The 18,863-nt window shown below is 48.5% G+C and overlaps 2 protein-coding genes across 2 annotated transcripts; one reads left to right on the plus strand and one right to left on the minus strand.

Moving 5' to 3' along the window:
* Window positions 1-4,144: 4,144 nt before the first annotated feature.
* Window positions 4,145-5,092, plus strand: LOC140911649 (olfactory receptor 52E2-like). Its single transcript, XM_073345149.1, has one exon. It carries the CDS (start codon window positions 4,145-4,147, stop codon window positions 5,090-5,092), a length of 948 nt encoding a protein of 315 aa, XP_073201250.1.
* A 10,491-nt stretch (window positions 5,093-15,583) lies between these two features.
* LOC140911694 (olfactory receptor 52K1-like) lies at window positions 15,584-16,582 on the minus strand. Its single transcript, XM_073345278.1, has one exon. The coding sequence runs from the start codon at window positions 16,580-16,582 to the stop codon at window positions 15,584-15,586; it is 999 nt and encodes a 332-aa protein (XP_073201379.1).
* Window positions 16,583-18,863: the final 2,281 nt, after the last annotated feature.

Raw genomic sequence — 18,863 nt, forward strand, 5'->3', positions numbered from 1 at the left:
TAATCCAGTCTCTGTCCTGCCTATCAGGCCCCCCTTGTTCCAGGCTAGGTGTGTGTGCGGTGAGGGGGGCTGCACTTTATCCACAGGAACATTCTGTTGGTGTTGATTTTACTGAGTCTGTTCCCCCCAAGGGACCCCAGTGACTGTGATGTGTTGGCAGGTGTCTGAGCAGGAGCAGAAGTGCAGTCTTGGAGTTCACACCTCACAGGAGCGGGGAGCTCACAAACTCCAGCTAGTTCTGGCTCCCTCTTCCAGCCTTTCCTCTGTATCCTGCCAAAAACCAGCCCCTGACAGAGTGGGGGTCCATTTCCCTCTTGGCATGATGGAGAGACCGGGGTTATGGCAGGGAAGTCCGGACTCCCGGGTTCTGTCTGTCATCCTGTCACTCATTCTCTATCTGACCTTGGTGAAGGCCGTGCCTCAGGTTACTTATCTGTAAAATAAGGGGATTTGTTCATAGTGACTTTCCTTTGCTCGGTGTTTTGAAGATCCTTCAGTGAAAGGTGCTGCACAGTATGATGTTAGTAACTGATGAGAATTACTGGTCTCTGATAACTTCGCAATAATCCTGTGTGTTTGCAAAAAGTGTTTGTGTCTCCCCACTCTCATCTGCCTCCAGATTTGTCTGTCTACTATCTACCCATCCGTCTTGGGTATTTACAGGGTATCAGACCCTATGGAAATCTAGGCACTATCCCTCGTTTATTACTAATCATATATAATTGTTAAATATACACAAATACACAGAGCAGCCAATTCCTGTCTCACTCAGCAGAGAGCCCAAGAGTTCTCATCTCCCTTTGGAAAGGGCCTTTAATGACTGTTTACTCCTCAAGCTGGTTTAATAGCACGGAAGTGGAGACATGGAAACAGAGATATTGGCTAGAATGTATCAGGTCTCCATTTGTTAACATCCAGATGTCAGTTTTCCCCTGGGGGCTGAGTGTTCCCCACTGGTATTGCACAGAGTTATATTATAAACTGTGCATGCCGTGTGTTGGCTCTCGGCGTGGGATGATGCTGAGGATGCTGGGGTGAGAGAGGTGTGGGGCACGGCTACCTGAGGGAGATTCCCAGGGAAGACACTTCCGTCTCAAGATTCACAGGTACCATCTCCTGCTGCTCGACACACCCACTACAAGGTGGGCATGAAGAGAAAATAGGTTTGTTGTTCTTTCTGCACTACACAAGCATGAAGCATCCCAGGGCCCTTGCCACAGGGGATGAGTTCAGTCCAGTATCACTGGCTAAAATGTCTCTCCTTGTTGTGCACCCCCGCCCTCCCTGGCTGATGGCCTCCAGCCCTGAGGTGGCTGCATTTCAGTGGCCCAGGGGATCCTTCACGATGAAAGGTGTTAGTAGATGTTCAATACAAACCAGATTCTGAGGCTGCACGGAGGCAAAGTTCCCCTTGGAGAAAGACCTGAGTAAAGACCTTCGGAGCCAGCTGAGTTTTAATACACAGAGACTGTCACCTCCTCCTCTTACCTGACTTTTATCAGCTGGAAAGCACGGAGGTGCTAGGGCTCCTCACTGGAACATAAATGCCTGATTGACTTTCTTTATCGATAAGTTTATAGGGATCAGACTCAGAGGGGATTATTAGATCATCCCATCTGACAAACTGTATAACACAGGGCATTGAATTTCCCCTAGTTACCCCAGTATTGAGCCCAATGAGTTGTGTGAGACTAAGATCTGCGGTAGACTAGGATGACTAGGTTGTTCACCGTGACCTCTAAATCCTTTTCAGGGTCCTTGCGTTGCATAATACAGTGATCTACTCTGTTGGTCAGGCCTGGGTTCTTTCCTAATGCAGAACAGAACTATTTCTACCAATGTCTCTAATGTTCCTTATCAATGTTCATAACTTCCGATTGATATTGATTGCTATCTGTTTTTTCCTTTTTCCCATTTGTTATATATTGCTTCCCCCACCCCACACCCAGCCAATTGCTGACTTGATTTTGTCACTGAACTGGGTTTTTAACCAAAGCTGTTCACTTTCTTGACTGTAGAATTGTGTCTTTTTAGCTATTTAATAAACTCTTCTTAACAGATTCCCGGTTTTCACTGCCATTTTTCTGTCTAAAGTTTTGCTCCCAATCAGTTTTTTCTCATAATTTCTATCAGCTCTGGGGAATTAGCTCCTCTGCAGCACTAAGTATCTTGAGAGATTACTGTGTGGGAACTGTTCTCTGTTTCTCCATTGGAATGTAATTAGCTGCAATCTTTAATCTTGTTCTCTTCTATCATCTGACCCCTTCTTAGTCTCTCTTCTAAACTAAAGAGTTCCAGACTTTTCAGTCTGTCCACCTCTGGCAGCCTCCCCCATTCTCAGCCTGTCTGGGAAACCTCCTTTCTAACTGCTATGTGCTTATAGAGACTGGGTGACCAAACTGAGCACATGTGCAGAGCAGGTTATTCTCTATGCCATTCCTTAGGCATCTGAACATTGTCTTTATTTGGGCCATTTCTGTGACTGAGCAGGTGTTTGTCAATGACACCGAGGGATTTTCCCTGTGGTGTGTTCTAATTGGGATGTTTTCCCTGGTCTACGTTTTGGGAAAGGTTTGGTGTTTTTTGCACTCTGACATTTTGAGTAACTGGGTATATGGGGAACGGACCTGTCAAGGTTCCTCCTCCACTCTGAATGTTAGGGTACAGATGTGGGGACCTGCATGAAAACCTCCTAAGCTTATCTTTACCAGCTTAGGTCAAAAACTTCCCCAAGGTACAAAATATTCCACCCTTTGTCCTTGGATTGGCCGCTACCACCACCAAACAAATACTGGTTATTGGGGAAGAGCTGTTTGGACACGTCTTTCCCCCCAAAATACTTCCCAAAACCTTGCACCCCACTTCCTGGACAAGGTTTGGTAAAAAGCCTCACCAATTTGCCTAGGTGACTACAGACCCAGACCCTTGGATCTTAAGAACAATGAACAATCCTCCCAACACTTGCACCCCCCCTTTCCTGGGGGATGTTGGATAAAAAGCCTCACCAATTTGCACAGGTGACCACAGACCCAAACCCTTGGATCTGAGAACAATGAAAAAGCATTCAGTTTTCTTACAAGAAGACTTTTAATAGAAATAGGAGTAAATAGAAGTAAAGAAATCCCCTCTGTAAAATCAGGATGGTAGATATCTTACAGGGTAATTAGATTCAAAACATAGAGAACCCCTCTAGGCAAAACCTTCAGTTACAAAAAAGACACACAGACAGGAATAGTCATTCTATTCAGCACAATTCTTTTCTCAGCCATTTAAAGAAATCATAATCTAACACATACCTAGCTAGATTACTTACTAAAAGTTCTAAAAAGAAAAGGAGGACTTGTGGCACCTTAGAGACTAACCAATTTATTTGAGCATGAGCTTTCGTGAGCTACAGCTCACTTCATCGGATGCAAGTGAGCTGTAGCTCACGAAAGCTTATGCTCAAATAAATTGGTTAGTCTCTAAGGTGCCACAAGTCCTCCTTTTCTTTTTGCGAAGACAGACTAACACGGCTGTGACTCTAAAAGTTCTAAGACTCCATTCCTGGTCTATCCCCGACAGAAACCAGCATATAGACAGACACACAGACCCTTTGTTTCTCTCCCTCCTCCCAGCTTTTTAAAATATCCTGTCTCCTCATTGGTCATTTTGGTCAGGTGCCAGCAAGGTTACCTTTAGCTTCTTAACCCTTTACAGGTGAGAGGATTTTTCCTCTGGCCAGGAGGGATTTTAAAGGAGTTTACCCTTCCCTTTATATTTATGACAGGCCCACTACAGTGGCTACCTAACCTGGCTCGTGTTTCCTGCTGGTGCCTATGAATATTTCCCACACCATGATGTGTAGGAAATATGGACACATGGAGCACCATGAAATATGGAATGGGCAGTATCTGGGTCAGTTCTTCAAAATTCATTTCTCTGAATAATGAAAATAATATTTTTCAGTGTGTGAAGAAGAGCGACCAATCTGCTTCACGTACGAGAACAGCCCCCAGTAGTGCATGTAGTGTCTCATATTCACATTGTCTCTCCACCCAGGAATTACCCTAGAGCCTGGGCACATACAGGAAGTCAGGGGAACGTACGGTACAAGCAGGAGACACCGTTCTGCCTCAGAGTTGGACACCTTCTTCCCTACTCCATGTCTGATTCCAACACAACCGACTTCACCAACCCCTCCACCTTCATCCTGCTGGGCATTCCTGGCCTGGAGGCAGGTCATGTCTGGATCTCCATCCCCTTCTGCACCATTTACGCCATAGCTATCTTGGGGAACTTCACCATCCTCTTTATTGTCAAGATGGAGCCGAGCCTCCATGAGCCCATGTACTATTTCCTCTGTATGCTGGCCATCACCGACCTTTTAATGTCTACGTCCACCATTCCCAAAATGCTGAATATCTTCTGGTTCAATTCCAGGGAGATCGATTTCAGTGCCTGCCTCACCCAGATGTACTTCATTCAGTGCTTCTCAATGATGGCATCTGGGATCCTTGTGGCCATGGCTTTTGATCGCTACGTGGCCATCTGTGATCCCCTGAGACATTCCACCATCCTCAGAAACACTGTGGTGGCCAAGATCGGCTTGGTCGTGGTTCTGCGTGCTGGCATGCTCCTAATACCCAATCCCATCCTGGCAAGTCGGTGGCCATATTGCAGAACCAACATCATCCCCCAGACGTACTGTGAAGGCATAGCTGTGGTGAAGCTGGCCTGCTCTGACATCCGCATCAGTAGTTACTATAGCCTCTTTTTGGCATTCTTGGTAAGTGGTGTGGATATATTTTTGATCACAGTGTCCTATATCCACATCCTCAGGGCCATCTTCAGTCTACCCACAAAGGATGCCCGGCTCAAGGTTTTTAGGACCTGTGGCTCCCACCTCTTTGTCTTCTTAATCTTTTTAATCCCACCTTTTTTCTCCATCCTCACGCACCGGTTTGGCCAGAATGTCCCCCTGCACTTCCACATTCTCATTGCTAACATGTACCTCCTGGTGCCTCCCATGCTGAATCCCATCATCTACGGGGTGAGGACCAAACAGATCCGGAACAGGCTGTTCCAACTCTTCACTCATAAAGGGACCTAAGTTTTCTCCATGTGCTCTGACTCTCAGACTGAGCTCCATGCAGAGCTGGCTGGTGCATGGTGCTGCATCCTCTTCCCTGAATCACTGACTGGACAGTCAAAGAGACCTAAACCTTTTCCTGATCACAGTGTGCAGTGTCAGCGTGAGAACATGGGGAATTGGTCTATGTAGAACTCATTTGGTTGCCTTCTTTCTAATTGCTGGTAATGGACCCCCAAAATTCCACACCGTACCCTACCTCTTCTGTCAAGGCTCTGCCCCGCTCCTCCTCTTTCTGTTATGTCTTGCTTCTCTACTCCCTACCCCCATCACACACTGGATCATTTTCACCTTCCTTACCCACCCTCAGTTGCAAGGGAATCATTTCATATTTTGGTCGGGGTGAGCAACATAACTGTGATTCCCAGGGCTACCTAGGCTCTTGAAAACTCTAGTTTTTTCTCAGCTAACTTTGCAAAATTTGTGGCAGGAGCACTGTATCTAATTCTAATATAAAAGACAGAAAATTAAACAAATATTAGACCCACTCCACTAACATGTTTTGACATCTGGTGGCCAGTCACATAAGGGACACTAGTTAGGTTTAAAATTTATATATATATAGACTATTGTTTAAACAACGAGGAGTCCTTCTGGCACCTTGGAGATGAACAAATTTATTTGGGCATAAGCTTTCATGGGCTAGAATCCACTTGAAGTGGGTACTAGCCCACCAAAGCTTATGTCCAAATAAATTTCTTCCTCTCTAAGATGCCACAAGGACTTCTCATTGTTTTTGCTGACACAGACTAACACGGCTAGCCCTCTGAATACTATTGTTTATTACCAGTCTGTCCCTCCCTCAATGCACCAGCCCCTTTTCATGAGCAGATTTCCCTTTACACTTCAAATAATGCACTATTTTAGGGAAAAATACAAACCACATTTGTTAACTACAGAAAGGGGGCTCTTAAATGGTTATAAGTAATAAATGTAGAGATCAATGTAGATTACCTGAGAAATAAAACAAAATCACAATCTGAGTCCTATAAAGTAGACAGGATTTGAGTCAAGCCATGTCTCACCCTAAGGCTACCAACAGTTCCTCAATCCTCCATATACAGGCTGGGATTTCTCCTTTCCCGCCGGCGACCACCTGCCCAGTCAGTCTTTCATAGCGTCTGCCCTGTGGACGGATCTTGATTTTTCCAAGCAAAAGCCCCCCAGTACAGTTAGTGGGAAAGTTCAGACACAAGAGGGAGTCCAGTTTTACATGAGCTGGTCACATGTCCTTCATGCTTCGATGTGTCTTAGTAGGGACCGTTATCCATATTCTGGCTAGAACATCCACAGGAAAGTCCATCAGAGGTACAGGAACAGACAACAGAAATCATTAGGGGCATGGAACGGCTTCCATAATACACACTCTAAAGATTGGGCAACACGGGGCAGTCTTCACCCTAAGCCTGTCAGCCCCAGCCCTACCCTCTGCATCCCCCTGCACGCTAATCCTTTCCCCCAGCCCTGAGTCCCTTCCTGCTCCCTCAACCCCTCATCCCTGGTCCCACCCCAGAGACAGCACCTCCAGCCTAAGTCCTTGTACCCCCACACCCCAACCCTCTGCCCCAGCTCTGAACCCCCTCTCACACTCCAAACCACTCGGCCCCACCCCTGCCACACATCACCCCCATATTGGTCCACATACCAAAATTAATTCCACCCAGGGACTTAAAAAATGAGAGGGAACACTTGTCACCCAATGAAATTAACAGGCAGCAGATTTAAAACAAACAAACAAAAGTTTTTCTTCACACCCAACCTGTGTAACTCTTTGCCAGGGGATGTTGCGAAGGACAAAACTATACCAGGATTCCAATAAAACTAGATAAATTCAAGGAGGATGAGTCCATCAATGGCTATTAAGCCATGGTAGGCAGGGATCCAAAACCATGTTCTGTGTGGCCCTAGCCTCTGTCTGCCAGACCCTGGCAATGGGCAACAGGGGATGGGTCACTTGAGGATTTCCTGTTCTGTTCATTCCCTCTGGGGCACCTGGCACTGGTCACTGTTGAAGACAGGACACTGGGCTAGATGGACCAATAGCCATTCTTAGGTTCTGATGTTTTTATATAGACTACAGATGCATCTGCCCCCCACTGTAACCCACGAGATCCCACTCCCCTCCCAGAGCTGAGATGGAGCCCAGGACTGGCTCTCTCTCTCTCTGCAGAGTTAGTAGGAAACTAAGAATACATATTAAAATGTTTAAATTTACTCCTAACCAGTGTCCCTTATGTGAGTTGCCATAACATGTAAGAGCTGAATGGGTCTAATATTTATTTATTTATTTTTCTTATATTGGGGAATTAGATATAGTTTTCAAATGTCTAAGCAGCCCCTCCCCTGTCCCGGCCCAGCCCCGCCCAGCCCAGCGAGCGCTGCCATAGTAGCTGAGAGGCGTCCTGCCCGTTGCCCGGTGCCTCTTCCCCGGCCCCAAGCTGCTGTGGCAAGAGAGGGCTGGGGGGAATCCTGTCTCCCCGCTGCAGCCCTGGGCAGCCTGAACCCCAAGGCCCTCATCAACGGCCCTTCCTCAGAGTCCGCACCCTCAGCCAGAGCCCTCACCCCTTGTAACAAGGGGTGCTCTTGGGAGGCACACTGAGAGTATCAATGCAAGAGAAATTTCTTAGAGCAGGGCAGTCACAGCCCAAGGCTTGGGTTCCTTCACCACTAAGGCACCAAATCAGCCAAACAGAGAGGTCTTTGGTTTCACCCAACTGGCTAACCAGAAGTCATAGACTCATAAAATGAGAGAATATCAGGGTTGGAAGGGACCTTGTTAGAGAGCTTATTCCTTCACTCTCCCACTTCCCTCGTCTTTCTCGCATGAACAGAGAGCAACAATACCCGAAGTCCAAAGGTGCAAACAATTCGATGTTTATTGGGGTGAACTTCCAGCAAGCTTAAATCCAAGTTCCTTTTTCCTTATTTTCGAATCCCAACTTACTTCTGTTTGCCCCTAATTTATATAGTAATATTCTTAGCTATACCTTCACCAATCATTCTACTGAAATTTACCTAACCAATCCTAACATATTGTAACATGATTATGCAACCAATTATATCCCACCACCTTAATGAGTTTACTCCCAGCAAAATTAATTATACAGCAGACAGGAACAATCACAGAACGAGACAGAGACCATGCAAATAAACAATAGCAAAGTGGGAACTATAATGACAAAACAATACAGAAGTGAGGATTTCACAACGACATCTATAAAAACGTAAGTATTTCCCAGCTGTGTCTATTGATAAGTGAGTTCTTACCAGACAGAAAACTATCAACCTCAATTTCCTTTTACATCTTCTAGGCTCTTCCCTTTCTCCGGAGGTGATAGATCGGATCCCCTTCCTAACAGCCCCAGATTGACTAGTTTGGAATGAGAGGAGGTGACCGGTCGCCTCCCAGCTTATGGCTGCCTCTGCTGCTTAGCCAAAGGCCTGAGCCTAAGAACAGGGCCTCAGACTGTCACAGTGAGAGAAGACCCTTACACCGGCAGACAGTGATTTTGATTCTTTCTTTTATACCTCTATAACTAGCCAAGTGATAAACATACACCTACATTCTTAGAGTCTAGGCCTTTACAGGCAGGCCTGAATATCTATATCCTAATAGACTCAGGAGGTCATCTAGTTGAACCCGCTGCTCAAAGCAGGACCAATCCCCAAATAAATCATCCCAGCCAGGGCTTTGTCAAGTCTGACATTAAAAACCTCTCAGGAAGGAGATTCCACCACCTCCCTAGGGAACCCATTCCAGTGTTTCACCACCCTCCTAGTGAAAAAGTTTTTCCTAATATCCAATCTAAACCTCCCCCACTGCAACTTGAGACCATTACTCCTCGTTCTGTCATCTGCTACCATTGAGAACAGTCTAGAGCCATCCTCTTTGGACCCCCCTTTCAGGTAGTTGAAAGCAGCTATCAAATCCGCCCTCATTCTTCTCTTCTGCAGGCTAAACAATCCCAGTTCCCTCAGCCTCTCCTCATAAGTCATGTGTTCCAGACCCCTAATCATTTTTGTTGCCCTCCGCTGGACTCTTTCCAATTTATCCACATCCTTCTTGTAGTGTGGGGCCCAAAACTGGACACAGTACTCCAGATGAGGCCTCACCAATGTCGAATAGAGGGGAACGATCATGTCCCTCGATCTGCTGGCTATACCCCTACTTATACATCCCAAAATGCTATTGGCCTTCTTGGCAACAAGGGCACACTGCTGACTCATATCCAGCTTCTCGTCCACTGTCACCCCTAGGTCCTTCTCTGCAGAACTGCTGCCTAGCCATTCGGTCCCTAGTCTGTAGCGGTGCATTGGGTTCTTCCGTCCTAAGTGCAGGACTCTGCACTTGTCCTTGTTGAACCTCATTGGATTTCTTTTGGCCCAATGCTCCAGTTTGTCTAGGGCCCTCTGTATCCTATCCCTACCCTCCAGTGTATCATATCCCCACTTAGTCGCCTCTTTTCCAAGCTGAAAAGTCCCAGTCTTATTAACCTCTCCTCATATGAAAGCTGTTCCATCCCCCTAATGATTTTATTGCCCTTTTTTGAACCTTTTCCAATGCCAATAAATCTTTTTTGAGATGGGGCGACCACACCTGCGCGCAGTATTCAAGATGTGGGTGTACCAGGGATTTCTAGAGAGTCAATCTGATATTTTCCGCCTTATTTTCTCTCCCTTTCCTTGTACTCAGTGATTCCCAATAGTCTGTTCGCTTCTTTGACAGCCGCTGCCCATTGAGTGGATGTTTTCAGAGAACTAACCACCAAGACCCTTGGATCCCTGCCTTTTCCCCCGCTTCTCCCCCCAAGGCCATGCCTCTGGTACACATCTTCCCTCCAGACCACAGCCCCTGCTCCACCTCCTGCCTCTTTGCCCCACTCCCTTTCTGCCTCTTGCCCCAAATGCCCACTGCTGCTGCTCGCTCTTGTTCTCCCCTCCCCGTCACTCGCTGGGTCACCTCCACCTCCCCGCCCCGCAGTTGGGATCCATCTGCTCCGGGGCTGGGACGGGAGCTGCTGCAGCCTGGCAAGGAGCCCGCAGTGAGTGCAGCGAGGATGCCGCGCTGGGGCCGACAGGCCAGTCGGGATCGGTGCGGGAAGCCAGGAAGCCGTATAAAAGCAGCTGAGGGGTGGGAGGAGGGCTGTGTGGCAGGCAGACGAGGTTGTGCATCACACAGCTTGTGAGCCCTGAAGCTCAGCTACAAGGTCCTGAGGGAGAGACCATTGTGTGGCCCATTTCCTTAGCTTTCAGCTCCCTTGTGTTCCTCCCAGCTGGGGGCCTGTAGAAGGCAGGGTCCCTGCAAAGGGGATGGGCTGGGAGCCCTTTGGCCTGAGCCAGGCCTCGGGAGCAGGGCAAGGGATCAGCTTTGAAGCTGGGAGGACAAGAGCTGAGAGAGGCAGAAGGATCAGCCCCGCATTAGCTGGGAAGACGGGATGCTGGGCAGAGGTGGGATGGCTTCGATAGCTCACAGGGCAGGAGATAAACTGCCCAGCTGACATTAGCCGCCTATTGACACATGTATACGGACACCTTGTCTGGAACTGCAGGGCACGCGTTGCCCAGGGGCTGAAGCTGGACAGGGAAGCTGAGTCTAACGTCTCCTCTACATGACGCTTTTGATCACTACATTTAGAAGCTCTGTAGCTAGGCTGCTAGGCAGCGTTATCCCCGTGTCATGGATGGACTGAGTCCTGCAGAGGTAAAGTGATTCACCCAAGGACACCCAAGGAGTCGGTGGCAGAGCTGAGAAGAGGAACTGGGAGTCCCGACACCGCCACACCCCCAGCACCACTGCTCTGGCCATGAACTGGCATTGCTCCCCTGCGCTGTATTAGACACACTCAGGCTATTTGTGTCTCGTGGTCAGTGGAGCTGCAGTCCTTAAACGGGAGGAATTCATTAAAGAAACTGTGGCCACAAAGCAGGTTTCCACACAGCTCAGTTTTCAGTCCCCTCTTGCTTGTTTACCAGGGACGGCACGTCGCCGGGAACGCTGCACAGCGCGTACAGCCCAACCGTGTGCGGCAACGAACCAAGGCCGTGCCGTGTGCAGCTCATTACGGCCCTTGGCTAGCAGAACACGAACCTGGTAAATAGTCACCTTCCCTCCCAGCTCACTGGTCTCTGCTGATGCTTCATCTCCAATTAAATAACTTGGGCCAAATACTCCAGTGATGTCAGTGGGTGACAGTGGGCTATATTCTTGGCTCAAGACACTTCCTTTCATGCTGCCTCAGTTTCCCCATCTGTAAGAGGGGGATAGCTCCTGGGAGCAGTGAGCAAGAGTCTGTGAAGCACCTGTCAGCGGTGTCCATGTGTCACCGCGCCTCAGTGGGACACAGCCGAGCTTACCAAATTCAGAACAAACTGCTGAGAAATGGGGCTGACTCAGCCCAGACGGCTGGTGGTTCTATCCTTAGATTATACCAAACCAGGAACAAACGCAAACATCTGTCTCACCACACTGGTTAACTAGAAGCCAAAAATGCAGTGTCCAGACGCATCCCAGCCCTTGGCTCACCACCCAGACTCTGGACCCCACGGTGAGTACTCAGTGACAATCTATTTCACCACCTATAGCGTCCTAATCTCAAGAGACACTCAAGGTTAAATAGTAAAAGAAAAGAAGAAGTATTACAAATGGTTAATAGATCAGATACATCCAAGTGGTTTTTCAGTGTTCAGAGGTGACTTTCATTGCAGTGATGGAATGCACTGCGAGCTTGCAAAAGCCTCTCTAGAAATTACACAAGCAGGCTGGGGTCACCAGACCTTGTTCAGAGCTTCCTTGTTGGAAAGCCAGTGCAGAGAAGATGAGATGAGTCCAGGGTCACGTGAGCGTATCCCAGGTCCTTACATGCTCTGATGACTCACAGGATCAGCCATTTCCCATATTCTTGCAGAGGCGCCTTTCTTCTGTGGCCCTTTGTGATCACTAAGTGTCCTCAAAGGGCCACCAACGTACCGCCTTAGCCACCTGAGGGGTGCTACCCAGGAACACAACACATAGAATCATAGAACTGGAAGGGTCCTCCAGAGGTCATCTAGTCCAGTCCCCTGCCCTCATGGCAGGACCAGCACCACCTAGACCAGCCCTGACAGGTGTGTGTCCAACCTGTTCTTGAAAACCTCCAGCGATGGAGATTCCACAACCTCCCTGGGCAATTTGTTCCAGGGCTTAGCCACCCTGACAGCTAGGAAGTCTTTCCTAATCTCCAGCCTACACCTCCCTTGCTGCAATTTAAGCCCATGGCTTCTCGTCCTGGCCGCAGAGGTGAAGCTGTAAGATACCCGTAGATTGTCAGTAATGACTTCAGACACAAAGCTGATACATGCATAGAAACAGGATAATCATACTTGGCAAAAATGGCCGTATTCAGTCCTACAGCACCACACCAGGGTCTCCTCCCAGGACGCTGCTACAGCTTCTCGCCTCCGAAGGAAGGGGCGTTGCCCGGCTTCGAGCAGGGCAAGCAGCTGGGACACTGGAGCCACTGGAGGACGGGTAGAGAGCAGATAAAAACCTGTTTTGCCCCAGGGAGCCTGCTCCTTGTACAAAGAGAAGAGGGGAAAGTTTTTGAAAGTGAGAGGTGAGTGTCCAGGAACTTGGCTTTTTCCTCCAAGCGTCGCCAGCCAGCCCCCCTGGCTTTGACCAACCGTAACTTGTGCTTGACTAAAGCATCGTCCAGAAAGGCGGCCAGGGCTAGATCCACAAACGCAATTCGGCGCCGCTGCCTTCCTCAAACCCGGCTCATCTGCTGCCGGACCCTCCAGGAGCCTCGGTTTCTCCAGCGAGGTGGAAGGATCAGGCCCTTTTCCTGCATGCAGAGCAGAGAGACCGTGCCAGGGAGGGGCCCTGGGACAGACGTCATCCAGCAGCTCTGGCCCTTGTTGCCAGTGGGAATGTTACAGTGTCTGATGACCCTGGACGGACCTAGGGCAGAACGGGGCAGCTCCCGGGGACCCCTGGGTGCCAGTCGTACCTGGGGCAGCTCCTGGGGACCCCCTGGGACCAGGCCATACCTGGGGTACGACGGGGTCAGTCATGGGGATCTCCGGGGCCTGGACGTACTGAAAGGATCAGACCCTTTTCCTGTAGCCATAGGATACGGCCTCTAGCTATGATGTAAGGCCTAAAAGCCAGGGTATCAGACCCCATGGAGACACAGGTCTTATCCCCAGTTTTCTTCCTAATCAAGCATAATTTTTAAATATACACAAATGCACAGAGCAGCCAATTCCTCTGTGACTCAGCACAGAGCCCCAGAGTTCTCACTTCCCTTTGGGAAGGTCCCTTAATTATTGTTTTCTCATAACGCTGGATAAATAGCGCAGAAGCGCGGCCGGGGAAGAGAGACATTGGCGAATGAGTCTCAAGTCACCGGCCTGTTTCCACTCAGATGCCACGTCTCCGCCCGAAGCTGAGCGAACCCCCCAGGGTTGCACAGAGCTGTGTTATAAACGGTGCGCACCCCAGTGTCGGCCCTCGGCGTGGGACGCTGCTGCAGATGCTGGGCTGAGAGCGGTGTGGGGCACGGCTACCGGAGGGGGATTCCCAGGGAAGACACTTCCCTCTCAGGATTCACAGGTACCCTCTCCTGCTGGGGAGCTCACCTGCTCGACAGACCCAATGCAACGTGGGCGTGAGGGTCAGAGAATAGGTCTGGGCTCCTTTCCGCTCTGCACAGCCCGTAAAAATGGCAGTTGTGGGGGGCTTGTCTCCTTCACCTTTGCTCTGCACTGCAGCATGTCCCGAACACAGCCCTGTTCCCACAAGCGCCGTGACAACCGCCCGTGGAATTGGAATGCCGACGTGAAACACGACCTCCTACGTGGAATCCAACCCCAATACATGTTTCATCCTTGCCACTTTATTAGTCTTTATTTTTCATATTCCATTCTATAAAATACCACTGCACTGCCCCTCGGTACAAGGAGCATGAGCGAAGAGTTCAGGAAAAGCCCAGAGATATCAGGCTCCAGAGAGTTCATACAATCTAAGGGGAGTGAATAGGGTTAAAACATCTCCTCAAAGTGCAGTGGCAATCAAGCAAACAAACAGAATGTTGGGAATCATAAAGAAAGAAAGGGAGAGATTATAGGACAGAAAATATCATGTTGCCTCTACATTAATCCCTGGTAGGCCCACACCTTGAATGCTGTGTGCAGAAAGGAACGGAGAAGGGCAACGGAAATGATTAGGGGTATGGGACAGCTTCATATGAGGAGAGATTAATAAGACTGGGACTTTTCAGCTTGGAAAAGAGACAACTAAGGGGGGATATGACAGAGGTCTCTCAAATCCTGAGAGGTATGGAGAAAATAAACAAGGAAATGTTATTTACGCCTTCTTAGAACATACGAACTAGGGGTCACCCAATAGAATTAGTCTGAAGCAGATTTAAAACAAACAAAAGGAAGCATTTCCTCACAGTCAACCTGTGGAACTCTTTGCCACAGGATGTTGTGAAGGCCAAAACTATAACATGGATCCAATAAGAACTAGATAACTTCATGGGGGATAGGTCAATCAATAGCTATTATCCAGGATTGGCAGGGACGGTGCCCCTAGCCTCTGTTTGCCAGAAGCTGGGAGTGGGTGACAGGGGATGGATCACTTGGTAATTCCCTGTTCTGTTCATTCCCCCTGGGGCACCTGGCATTGGCCACTGTCGGGAGACAGGACACTGGGTTAGATGGACCATTGGTCTGACCCAGTAGGGCCGTTCTGATGTTCTCATAGATACCCCAGATGTATCTGCCCCCCCAACTCCCGCTGTAACGCACTAGACCCCACTCCCCTCCCAGAGCTGAGATAGAACCCAGGAGTCCTGATGAGGTCTCTCTCTCTGCAGAGTAGTAACAAAGTAAGAATTATACATGAATATTTTAAACCTAACCAGTGTCCATTAAGTGACTTGGCACAAGATGTCTGAACATGTTAGTATCAGACCTGAGAGGGTCTAATATTTATTTAAGTTTCTTTCTTTTACATCAGAATTAGACACAGTGCTCCCGTCAGGTAATTGCTAAGTTATCTGCCAACAAACTAGAGTTTTCAAGACCTTAAGTTCCCCTTGGAATCATGGTTAAAGTTGCCACCCCCAACAAAATCTGAAAATGCTCCCTTGTAGCTGTGGTGAGGGGAGAGAGGTGGAAATGTTCCAGCAAGTGACAGGGGGAGGGGAATAGAGGAGCAAGCGACAGAGGCAGGGCCTTGGGGGGAAGAGGCAAAGCAGGATCGGGCCTTGGCAGAAGAGGTGGGGCAAGGGGTGGATACATAGACCTATTCCCCAGTTTGTCACACTGACACAGCACAGTAAGGTCAGGAAAGCATTTACTGCCTTTTTGACTGTCCGGCAAGTGATTCAGGGAAGAGGGCCCAGCACCATGTCACCAGCCAGCTCTGCAGGAAGCTGGGTCTGAGAGCCAGAGCACCAGGAGAAAACTTTAGGTTCCTTTAGGAGTAAGTAGCCGGAGCAACCTGTCCCGGATCTGTTTGGTCCTCACCCCGTAGATGATGGGGTGCATCATGGGGGGCATTAGAAGGTACGCATTGGACATGAGAACATGGAAATGTACCGCCACATTGTTACCAAACCGGTGCATGAGGGAGGAGAAGAGAGCTGGGATGTAAGAGGTTAAAATGACAAATAGGTGGGAGCCGCAGGTCCCAAAAGTCTTGAGCCGGGCATCCTTTGTGGGGAGACTGAAGATGGCCCTGAGAATCTGGATATACGACACAGCAATAAAAAACACATCCAGACCTGTCACCAAGAATGCCACAGAGAGGCTGTAGTAATTACTGATGTGGGTGTCGGCACAGGCCAGCTTCACCACAGCCATGTGCTCGCACTGTGTGTGGGGGATGATGGTGGTTCTGCAGTATGGCCACTGTCTTGTCAGAAAGGGATAGGGCAGTATGAGCATGCCACCACGCAGCACCACGGCCAGGCCAATCTTGCCCACCACAAAGTTTGTCAGGATGGTGGAATGTCTCAGGGGATGGCAGATGGCCACATAACGATCCAAAGCCATGGCCACTAGGATCCCAGAGTCCATCACTAAGAAGCTATGAATGAAGTACATCTGGGTGAGGCAGGCACTGAAATTGATCTCTTTGGAATTGAACCAGAAGATGCTCAGCATTTTGGGCAGGGTGGATGTAGACAGGACCAGGTCACTGACAGCCAGCATGCAGAGGAAATAGTACATGGGCCCATGGAGGCTCTGCTCCATCTTCACAATGACCAGGATGGTGAAGTTCCCCAAGACGGCTATGATGTACATGGTGCAGAAGGGGATGGAGATCCAGACGTGGTCCATCTCCAGGCCAGGAATGCCCAGCAGGATGAAGGTGGAGGGGTTGGTGAAGTCGGTTGTGTTGGAATCAGACATGGAGTAGGGGAGAAGGTGTCCAACTCTGAGGCAGAACGGTGTCTCCTGCATATACCGTACGTTCCCCCAACTTCCTGTGTGTGCCCAGGGTCCAGGGTGATGGTCGCAGGACAAATGCCTGAGTGGAGAGAGAATGTTAGTTTGAGACACTACATGCACTACTGGGGGCTGTTCTCTTGGGGGAGCAGATCGGTCGCTCTTCACACACTGAAAAACGACATTTTCATTAGTCAGATAAATGAATTATGAACAACTGGCCCTACTAATGCCAATTCCATGGTTGATGGTGCTCCATGAGTCAATAATTCTACATGCCCTGTTGTGGGGACCCTTAATAGGCACCAGCAGGAAACACGAGAGTGGATACTGGTTATCCATCATTGTTTCTTAATGCAGTGAAAGCCAGGCTACAGAGTCCATGCTGTTGGGAGTCCCCATTCAACCGGTTACTCAAAATCTGAGCACGTAAAAAAACCCCAAACCTTTGCCAAGACATGTGCCAGGGAGAAACATCCCAACTAGGACACACCTCAGGGAAAAGACCTGGGCATCAATGAAAGCAGGTCAACAAAACACCTGCTTGTTCGCAGTAGTGGCCAAATCAAAGACAATGTTTGGATGCCTAAGAAATGGGATGGAGAATTAGGAAGTGGAGAACTTTGGCTCAAAACCGAGTTCAGTGGCAAAGTGAAGGCAGCAGTTATGTGGGGAAAAGCAACAGATACAAATGGGTAAAAAGGGAAAATAGGAAGCAGGCAACACAAATGGGAAGTTATGAAAACTGATAAGGAACGATAAAGACATCAGGGGAAACTCCATGCTTGGCAGGACTAAGGATAATAAAAAGGGGGTTATTAAGTATATTAAGAACAAAAGAAATCCTAGGAAAAGTTTAAGCCAATTCCGAGAGGGAGAAAGGAAACTTCTTAATGTTGCAGAAAACATAGATGTGTTGAAGAAATAGGTTTGTTCTGCACTGGGAAAGAGGCAGTAGGAGGTACTCCTATCACATGAGGTGATGGAATAGTCTCCAGTCCATTAGCAGCCAAGGAGGATGTTAAACAGCCTCCACAGTAGAACCGTAGAGTTACGAACACCAGAGTTACAAACTGACCGATCGCCCACACACCTCATTCGGGAGTAGAAGTACACGACCTGTCAGCAGCAGAGTCAAAACAAAAGGGCACATACAGGACAGTTATGTGTTAAATGAAAAGTATTAAAAAAAAAGCGGGGGGGGGAATTTAAAAAAAAAAGATTTGACAAGGTCAGGAAACACTGGAAAAGCTGGTCTGGGATTAGTTCAAAAAAAGTCAAGGAATATAATTAATGCCCGTCACCAACATGGTTTATGGAAGTCCGGTCTTGTCAAATAAAACCGATTTCATCCTTCAAGGAGAGTGCAGGTTTGGCTGATCAAGGGAACTGCATAGATGCAATTAACTTCAATTTCTCTGAGACATTGGATTCAGCGTGGAAAACACTCATATGAAAAATGAAAGTCTGCAATGTCAGTAGAGCACCTGTAAAGTGGATTAAAAACTGGCGTTGTCCTTGGGGTGAACGGGGGTGTTTTTAGCAGGGTTCTAAGCCCGATGCTATTGAATATTTTCATCACTGATCTGGAAGGAAATAGAAAATCGCTGCAGAAAAACTTTGCAGACAACCCAAAGATTGGCAGAGTGGTTCCACTGAGGAGGCCAGGGCAGGCACACCGGCTGATCTGGAACATTTGATGAGCTGGGCCCACACAAACAAACTGGTTTAATACAAAAAGAAAAGGAGGACTTGTGGCACTGATGAAGTGGGCTGCAGCTCACGAAAGCTTATGCTCAGATAAATGTGTTAGTCTCTAAGGTGCCCCAAGTCCTCCTGTTCTTTTTGCGGATACAGACTAACACGGCTGCTACTCTGAAACCTGTTTTAATACTGTCACATGAAAAGTTATTCCCTCACAACAGGCAATGCAGGCCCGACCCACAGACTAGGGCACCGTATTATGGACGCAGGGACCCTGTAACGAGGCTGGTTCTAGCGGGACCCAGCTGAGACAAATTGTTTAAAGCAGGGGAGTTACAGCCCCAGGCTGGGGTTTCTGTGCACACCAAGGCAAACCCAACCAGCCAGACAGAGAAGACTTTGGTTTTACCCCACTGGCTAACCACAAGTCACACAAGCAACTTCCTTAGACACTCCAATTTCCCAGTATCACCACCAGGGCCACTCGTTATGGGGACAGATGGTTATGAAAACCAATACCCCAGTAAAAGGAAAAAGGTTCTCTCGATCCCAAAGGACCAAGCCCCAGACCCAGGTCAATATACATATCAGA

This window comes from Lepidochelys kempii, chromosome 1 (assembly GCF_965140265.1).
Source record: "Lepidochelys kempii isolate rLepKem1 chromosome 1, rLepKem1.hap2, whole genome shotgun sequence".
In the NCBI taxonomy this organism is placed as follows: domain Eukaryota; kingdom Metazoa; phylum Chordata; order Testudines; family Cheloniidae; genus Lepidochelys; species Lepidochelys kempii.

Excerpts from the sequence above, each read along its gene's own strand:
- LOC140911649 (XM_073345149.1), top strand. The coding sequence starts at position 4,145 with ATGTCTGATTCCAACACAACCGACTTCACCAACCCCTCCACCTTCATC.
- LOC140911694 (XM_073345278.1), bottom strand. The coding sequence starts at position 16,582 with ATGCAGGAGACACCGTTCTGCCTCAGAGTTGGACACCTTCTCCCCTAC.